At 41.1% G+C, this 8783-nt stretch overlaps 1 protein-coding gene across 4 annotated transcripts in view; it reads right to left on the bottom strand.

Moving 5' to 3' along the window:
• Nucleotides 1-1839: 1839 nt before the first annotated feature.
• Nucleotides 1840-8783, bottom strand: part of nebl (nebulette) — a 68649-nt gene continuing 61705 nt past the window's right edge. Inside the window, exons 1-9 of one of the 4 annotated variants that reach the window (XM_014027546.1) lie at nt 5642-6007; nt 5444-5536; nt 5261-5353; nt 4719-4823; nt 4234-4411; nt 3592-3684; nt 3019-3111; nt 2694-2839; nt 1840-2434 (exon numbers count right to left, since the gene is read on the bottom strand). In XM_014027546.1, coding sequence (XP_013883000.1) covers nt 2258-2434; nt 2694-2839; nt 3019-3111; nt 3592-3684; nt 4234-4411; nt 4719-4823; nt 5261-5353; nt 5444-5536; nt 5642-5719 — 1056 coding nt within the window. In that variant the 5' untranslated portion in view covers nt 5720-6007 and the 3' untranslated portion in view covers nt 1840-2257. Of the gene's footprint in view, nt 2435-2693; nt 2840-3018; nt 3112-3591; nt 3685-4233; nt 4412-4647; nt 4972-5260; nt 5354-5443; nt 5537-5641; nt 6008-8783 lie in introns of those variants that run through there. The other 3 variants (XM_014027549.1, XM_014027547.1, XM_014027548.1) reach the window with 3 other exon arrangements.

The raw sequence follows: 8783 nt of genomic DNA, 5'->3' as shown, positions 1-8783 counted from the left end.
GTGGGATGTTTTCTCTCGTATCTTTTCTGTTGTTTTAAACATTTAGAAAATCTTTTTTTTTTGTCCTGAATGCAACATGACATTAAAAAAAACGAACTTTTTATTTTAATTATTGCTTAAAATTAGCTACTAAAACTTTATTTGAGCTGAAAACTGGGCTCAAGTAAAATTGACAGGACATAAATTAAAAGGTTTGTGTTTCATTAAAAAATACCATTTTTAATTCTTCACCCATCAGTGAAAAATAAAAATCACAGAAATGTGAATATTTAAGAGTGAAAATCAGAAAATGTTTTGTTTTAAGCTCAATATTTAATAGCCTGTATATATTTTATAACTTCTGGAAACTAAATGATCAATAAATCAGAACTAAAGCAATAAAATATTCTAAACACATAAAATTCATAAAAATGTCAAGTTAAAATTTATTTAAATAAAGAATTGAAACTGAAAACCTTCATTTGAACTATCTGAGGTAGTTCATAAGTTTGCTTTGTAAACATTTGTTTAAATATTTTRCATTTTATTTTAGTTTTGTAATAAATAATAAAAATTAAAAATGTCAGATGAGCTTTTCATTCATTTTATTTTTCTTACATGAAACAGAAGTTACAACAAAACAACTGAAACTGTGATAAATTCATTCAAATGAAGTGATTCAAATAAAAACTAAAGATTTAAAAAAGCAATAAAAAGGTTAAAACCACCTTTTATTTCAAAAATAACGCAAAAACAATCAGTAACTTTTTTTTATCAAACTTTTAGTGAATCAAACGTTAAAATGGTGTTTTTGCAGCTCAACGGACAGATTTGTGATTAAACCTTAAAAACGAGTCTTTCCYTGATGCAGACGTGTTTGTGACACGTGAAACTTTAAACTAATAAAATAAAAACACAGTGAGTCGTTAGTGAAGCTGGGATCAGTTAAACCTGAACAGGAAACAAAGTCAGGATTAAAACAAGATTTAATCTTTCGTTACACCTCAAACAAATAAAACATCAACTTTACATTTTTATGTTTGTTAATTTGTTCTTTTTCCTCCACATTTTAATTAATTAAAAACAACTGGTTTTTCTGCTCCTTCAAAATATAAAAGTCTGGTGATATTCTTAGTTTTTATATAAAACCTTCAGTTCAAACTCATTTTTCTGTTTAAAAAAATCCTTTTTTAAACGATTGTTTTACTCAAACTGTTGAGAAACTGAAGCTTCAGTCAGAAACAGCTGCTTTTACTAAATAATAAACATCTGCTTTTATTTATATTTAGATTTTTTTCCCCTGATCCACCAGAACAGATTCTTCACTTTATCCATGCTGCATAGAAACAAACTCAAATAACAAATAACAAAAAAACCTATAAAAATCACATATTTTAGTGCAGCTCCTGTTTTATTGGAGGAATAAAAACATCTTCAGATTAAACCTAAAACAAACTTTTTAAAATTAAATGTAGTAAAGTTGTCCCACCTGGGTCCACCGGAGGGCAGCGTTTCATTTTACATCAAACCAGAGAAAACAGGAAGCAAATTTAATTTAATCTGATTGAACTGAGAGAAAAACTACAGATGATTATAAATATATTTAAAGTTTTTTTTTTTTGTTGCTTCATGTAAAAATAAAACACATTAAATAAATCAGAGCTGGTCAATTATAAAGAAAAACAAACAAAACGTCCTCATATTTACTGATAAAATCAATAAATTATAGATAATAATCAGTGTTTTTGATGCTAAAGAAGATAAAATAATAATAAAATTGTAATTTGGARTCATTTTAGAGTCATTTCTGTGTGTTGGGAACCAACCTGAACTTAAAAAGCTGGTTTGATTTGTGGAAAGTTTTTTTTTAATGTGCAGCATTTAGATAATAAATGTTTAAATATCACCAGACTTTGACTTCAAACAGAATCACCTGATTCAGATTGTTACTGAGGATTAAACATGTAATTACTGAGATTTAAGCTCCTCCCCCTGAACAAACCCGGCGTCTGTGATGTTCGCTGCATTTCACACAGTTTGTAGAAGAAAACAAATCCTGTTTCTTTGAAAGAATCTCCAGTTTTATCTGTTTCAGATGAAGTGTTGGACAGCAGGACTGTGGGGCACGGCGGTGGGGGGGCCGTGGTCTGGGCTCCGAGAGTTTAAACAGCTTCAAACCTGGAGATTATTTGAAAGAAACAGGAAGTGGAATGTGCCGAACARCTTAACGTCTGCCGGGCTGACGCTGACCCGACCCCTCCCTCCAGGTCTCGTCTCCTCAGTTGCAGCACTCCACGTAGTTGGCCGGCAGCATCCCGGACTTGCCGGTTCTCTGCACGGTGCCGTACATCCAGCCCTCGTCGATGGACTGAGCGTTGACGATGACGTCGCCGTCCCTGAAGGACACCTCGTCGTGGTCCTGAGCCGCGTAGTCGTAGAGCGCTCGGTAAACCCGCTGAAACACAGACAGAGGTCTCTGAGCTTCAACAGTTCAGACCTTTACCTCAGCTGGAACTAAACTCTGAAAATATTACGGCAAAAGAGACACTAAAAATAAAAAATGATAATTTAATCAGATAAACCTCAGAATTCTGACATTAATGTTTTTTTATTCAATGAATACAAACATTTCTGAGAATAAAACTGATGTTCTTATAAAGTTTTAGAACAAAGAGAACATCTAAAGTGTTTTGCTGATTTGATCAAAAGCGTACGGTGGAGGCGGAGTGTGGCGGCGAGGTGACAGATCTGACAGACGACATGCTGGTCTGATGCATGTAGCCGTGATACTGCTGCTGCTGCTGCATCGGGACGCCCTGATGATGATGATGATGGTGGTACGCTCCGGGCAGGACGGGAGCTGGGAGACAAACACAAACAGGAAGTGAGTCTGAGAGGCATTTCCTGTTTGATTCTGTGAGTAAAACCAGGAAACGCTGTGAGAAAACCCCTGCAAAGACACGGTGAGTTAGTGGAGTTTATCTGTGAGTTTATGAAACACGTTTGTGTGTTTTCACTCCGACACACAGGAGGAGCTACCAGAGGTGTCGGTGCTGCTGTGGTCCCACAGGTCAGAGGTCAAGGAGCTGACAGACTGAGACTGCTGCCCGCTCAGCCTGAGGTCCGCTCGCTCTGACAGGAGTCGCCACCGGGGGGCAGCAGAGGGCAGACAGACCCCCAGCATAGACAGAGAAGAAGAGACAACATTTATGCTCCCGAAAATAACTTCAAATAAAATTTAAATAAGCAGTAAGTTTGATTCATATCTTTGTTTGTGTTGGATAAAATGACACGTTACGCTGATGACGCCTGACTCTACGTATCAAACAGGAAACAAGGTTTATTAAAAAGAACTAAATAAATAAAATAAAGATTAAACAAACGGACTTGATCAGGTCTAATCACTGCAAAAACTGAGTGAACTGAGATGATTTATGCAGAAATAACTTGTTTATAAAAATACTAAAAAATGGATTTTACAWAAAAATAAAACATTTTAAAGCTTTTTAACACAAAACTTAAAATCTGAKTTTTCTCTCAGGTTAGTATCAGAACAGATGTTCCTGCAGATTTTACAAGATTTTTCTTATTAAAGCGTCTCAGGTGAACTACCGGACATCCTGCGGAGACTTTTGGACTGAATGTTGTCCTCCACAGGGTCAAAGTCAAAGATGGAGCCTGGATCTGTCCTCCAAACCTTCAGATCTTCAGACGGGAGGAAACAATCTGTTCAATTCACATAAAAAGATCCAAAACTACACTCCTGGCTGAGTTTGAGCTCCYATTCTCTTGTTTACCTGCTGATATGAATCACAGAAATAAAACATTGAAGGAATAAAAAGGTAAAAAAATCAAAGTCTTTATACAAAAAGAAGTCATTCATGCGGTTCTGATTCTGCTCAGAGACTGAAGGACCCGCCCTGCTCTGCTCTGATTGGCTAAAACTCTGACTCTGGTTCGTTTTATTGGTTGAAAGCAGCGTCAGTTAATCCATCACAACACAAGTTTTCTTTTTTTTACTCAACAGGAAATGCACTGCAGAAACGGCCAGGAGAGACTGAGAAATTTATTCGTTTCTGCCCGACAAAATTTAAGACCTTTGAGTAACAAATTTAACACCAACTTGCACATTTTTAAACAAATTTAAGACTTTTTAAGGTCTTAATTTTAGATATGTGAATTTAAGACTTTTTAAGGTGAATTAAAGAATTTTTAAGGACACAGACACCCTGATTTTGTGTTGGACTCACTAACCTACGATGATGCCTCCTGGTCTTCTGTCCAGCTCCACTGCCTGGGGGTGGATCCCTTTGCTGTAGCCCGCCTCTCCTATCATCTGATTGGCTCTCTGGTAGCGCTCCATGCCMGGGTCGTCCAATCCTGGAGTGAAGCCTCGGCCGCGCGTCCGCTCAAAGTCCTCGTGGTATTTGGCCTGACGGAGTGGTGAGAGAGGAGTCAGAGAGCTGAGTACACACAGCTACACACAGCTACACACAGGTACACACAAGTACACACAGCTCAAGGTGCATCTGATCAGTGAGCGACACACACACACACACACACACACACACACACACACACACACACACACACACACACACACACACACACACACAGGTGTTCTGTGTTTCCTGGTGGTGCAGGTTAGATCCTGTGCAGCAGTCCCACCCTCTGTGCCACGTCACTCATGTTAGCTCCTCCCACCGCTCAGATGGGAGCCACGGCAACCAGATTGCTACCATGGAGACCGAGTCCTGGGTCCTCCTGACCCGCCTGTACTCAGGTGTGTCCAGCTCCGTGCAGCTCCGCCCCCTCAGCTCCTGCAAACCACGCTGGTACTTCACCTGTTCAAAGAGTTTATATGATGACATCATGAAACAAACGATTTCTGAGGCTTTGATGTGGATTCAGTTTTTACCCAAATTGTTTTTAATGCTGGACCAGGTCTGAACTGGACCAGACCTGAACTGGACCAGGTCTGAACTGGACCAGGTCTGAACTTGTTTCCATGGACTGAGAGATGCTACAAAGTTACATAATACTAAATTCATTATCTCTTCTAGTTTATTTTTTGAAAATCTTTGTTTTATTTCGAGTTTCTGTAGCTCCACCCCTGTCCCTCTATAGCCCCGCGCCATTCCCTTTATAGCCCCTCCCATGTCCCTCCATAGCTCCACCCCTGTCCATAGCCCCTCCCTTGTCTCTCTACAGCCCCTCCCCCGCTCCATCTAGAGTTTGTTGTAATAAAACCAATCAGTAAAATATCTGGGTGTTTTCTTGCCGAGCTGATGTTCTGCTGGTTCTGTTTGACCCGCTCCACCTCTGGAGTCACTCCAACACAGGTGGGCTTCACCGGGCTCTGCTTGTACTTCACCTGATGGGAGGAAATTAAATCAAGGCCCCGCCCACATTTCTTCTTCTTTAGTCARCAGGACCAGCCTCAGCACCTGGTCTCTGCTCTCACCGAGCTGATGTTCTCCTGGTTCCGCCGGACGCGCTCCATTTCAGGTGTGTCCTTGATGGCGGTACCATGACCCACTTCCTCTCTGTACTGGACCTGAACAGAACCAGATGTGACCCAGATGCTGCTCGGAGCTTTAACAGAACCGACAGCAGATCCGCAGCCTGTAAATAATTTAAATAATTAATTAATTTAACGTACGTCGCTGATCTTCTTGGCATTCTCCCTGGCCAGGACGATCTCCGGCGTCTCGCTGACCGACGCCATCAAACCCCGCATCAGCTTGGAGTCCCAGGAGTACCGCAGCTAGAGGGCGACAGAGAGCTGCCTAACTGCACCCAGAATAATGATAAAAATACACTTTCTGCAAAAATACAGCGAAAACACAGAGTCATGAAGGACTGCTGAAGTTAAAATAAAAAGAAAAATTAGTTAAAAACAGGAAAACACCAGCTAAAAGTACCAAAAAACAAACTAGAAGCTAAAAGCTAACTACAGGCTAACTAAAATCTTAAGAGGGTAAAATGTTAGCTAAAAGTATCGAACAGATTAGAAGCTAAAAGCTAACTANAGCTAACTACAGGCTAACTAAAATCTTAAGAGGGTAAAATGTTAGCTAAAAGTATCGAACAGATTAGAAGCTAAAAGCTAACTACAGGCTAACTAAAATCTTAAAGGGTAAAATGTTAGCTAAAAGTATCCAACAGACTAGAAGCTAAAGACTAACTACAGGCTAACTAAAATCTTAAGTGGGTAAAACGTTAGCTAAAAGTAGCCAACAGACTAGAAGCTAAAGGCTAACTACAGGCTAACTAAAATCTTAATGGGTAAAACGTTAGCTAAAAGTATCCAAAAGACTAGAAGCTAAAGGCTAACTATAGGCTAACTAAAATCTTAAGTGGGTAAACCGTTAGCTAAAAGCAGTCCTGTTAGCCAGTAGCTGAAGCAGATTTCTGGTTTAAAGCATTAAAGTGATCAGAATATTAGTCATTATTTAAAAAGAATAAAACTCTCGGGGCACTCGGAGCTGAACGTCGAGTTCTCACAGAGCTGACGTGTCTCTGGTTGGCCCGGACTCGTTCCATCTCTGGAGTCTCTGACAGCAGACTGTAGTGGGTCTTCAGCTGCTCCGCCTCGTCTTTATACTTCTTCTACAGAAACACAGAGACGGGTTCTCAGAGGAGGGGCGGAGGGGTGGTCCTGGTTCTCTGGAGCAGGATGTGAGTTCCTACAGACCTGACTGTAGAGGTCTCTGAGGTAGGAGGCGTGCAGGAGTTCAGGAGTGTCTGTGAGAGTCCCGTACGAGTTCTCCCTGAGCTGGTCCATCTGTTTGTACCCGGTCTGCAACACAAACCCCACCTCAGCGGGTCGGTTCTGTTCAGTTCTGCAGGTTTAACCTCTTCCTGTCCTTATTGACAGAGAAGTTTGAAACAAAGGATGTGGATCTGGGTACCTGACTCTGGATCTCTGAGGCCCTCTTGGCTCGCTGGATCTCCAGGACGTCGGCGCTCAGGTCCATGCCTTTACCCAGGATCTCCGTCTCCAGGTCTCGGCGGTACTCCTTCTGCAGAACAAACGGAGGTAAAAATCTGACCTCTTTAGGTTTTAAACTGAAGTCTCTGACCTGGTTCAGGATCTGATTGGCCTTCTTAACCCTCAGCAGCTCAGGTGTTTCCTCCAGACCCACGCCAGATAAGCCCCGCCCCTTCACCTCCTGTTCCAGGTCCTTCTTGTACTCTTTCTGCAGAAAAAGTTGAGGGCTGATGGCGAGGAAACACACGAAGCAGGAAGTAGATCTGAATGATGAGTGTTTACCTCACTCAGCAGCAGGCTGGCCTGTCGGGCCGCCAGGTATCCTGGAGTCTGATCCACATCCAGCAGAGCTTTCCCCTTCACCTGCTCCTCAAAGTCCCGCCGATACTCCTTCTGACAGACGGACAGAAAACATGCATTTGGAAACAAAAAGATCTGAAGTGTCCTGATAGAAATATTTAAAAAGGCTACAAGAGTATGGAGCTAAATTTGGGTCATAAGTGTTGTTCAAAATAAAAAGTTTTTCAAACTAAAAAAAGAGATTTGAAGCTGAAAAATATTTTTGAAACTGAGAAAAAAAGATTTGAAATTGAAAAAAAAAAGATTTGAAATTGAAAAAAGAAAATCTGGAAAATTTCAAACATCTTGTCTTTTCAGTTTCAAACTTGTTTTTCAGTTTCAAAAACATTTTATTTTGAACAACACTTATGACCCAAATTTAGCTCCATACAAGAAACTATAAATGATGTCACATAAAAAGATCAAACAGAACATATTAAAAATAATTCTGAGCTTAAACAAGTTCTGAGACGTAAAGAAACCCATCTGAAGTTTATTATTATTTACCTCACTTTGGATCTTCTGAGCTTCTTTGGATGTTTTGTAGGTCTGAGTGTCTCCAAACTCCATCAGAGAGCGACCTCTGTTCCTCTCGTACTCCTCTCTGTACTTCACCTGGACACACAGCAGCTCATTAACGCTGACGAGCTGAGCAGGAAGTCACCAAAATAAAAGCCTCTCTGTGTGAATGTGGAACCTGGCTGTGAAGCACGGCGTTCTCCTTGTGGTGGCGCTGCTCAGCCGTGTCCACGCACAGGTGGTAGAAGGCCTTCGTCTGCTCGTACTTCTTCTTATACTCCACCTGAACACAGAGAACACGTCAGAACATAGAGAGAACACGTCAGAACATAGAGAGAACACGTCAGAACATAGAGAGAACACGTCAGAACAGAGAGAGAACACGTCAGAACAGAGAGAGAACACGTCAGAACACAGGGAACACGTCAGAACATAGAGAGAACACGTCAGAACAGAGAACACGTCAGAACAGAGAACACGTCAGAACATAGAGAGAACACGTCAGAACAAAGAGAGAACACGTCAGAACAGAGAGAGAACACGTCAGAACACAGGGAACACGTCAGAACACAGGGAACACGTCAGAACACAGGGAACACATCAGAACACAGGGAACACATCAGAACATAGCACACACGTCAGAACATAGAGAGAACACGTCAGAACACAGAGAACACGTCAGAACACAGGGAACACGTCAGAACACAGGGAACACGTCAGAACATAGCACACACGTCAGAACATAGAGAGAACATGTCAGAACACAGAGAACACGTCAGAACATAGAGAGAACATGTCAGAACACAGAGAACACGTCAGAACACAGAGAACACGTCAGAACACAGAGAACACGTCAGAACATAGAGAGAACACGTCAGAACACAGAGAACACGTCAGAACATAGAGAGAACACGTCAGAACACAGAGAACACGTCAGAACATAGAGAGAACA

This window comes from Austrofundulus limnaeus, unplaced genomic scaffold (assembly GCF_001266775.1).
Source record: "Austrofundulus limnaeus strain Quisiro unplaced genomic scaffold, Austrofundulus_limnaeus-1.0 Scaffold662, whole genome shotgun sequence".
NCBI classification, from domain to species: Eukaryota; Metazoa; Chordata; class Actinopteri; order Cyprinodontiformes; family Rivulidae; genus Austrofundulus; species Austrofundulus limnaeus.
Note: the sequence above shows the minus strand (reverse complement) of the source record. Positions and strands in the feature narration are given on the sequence as shown.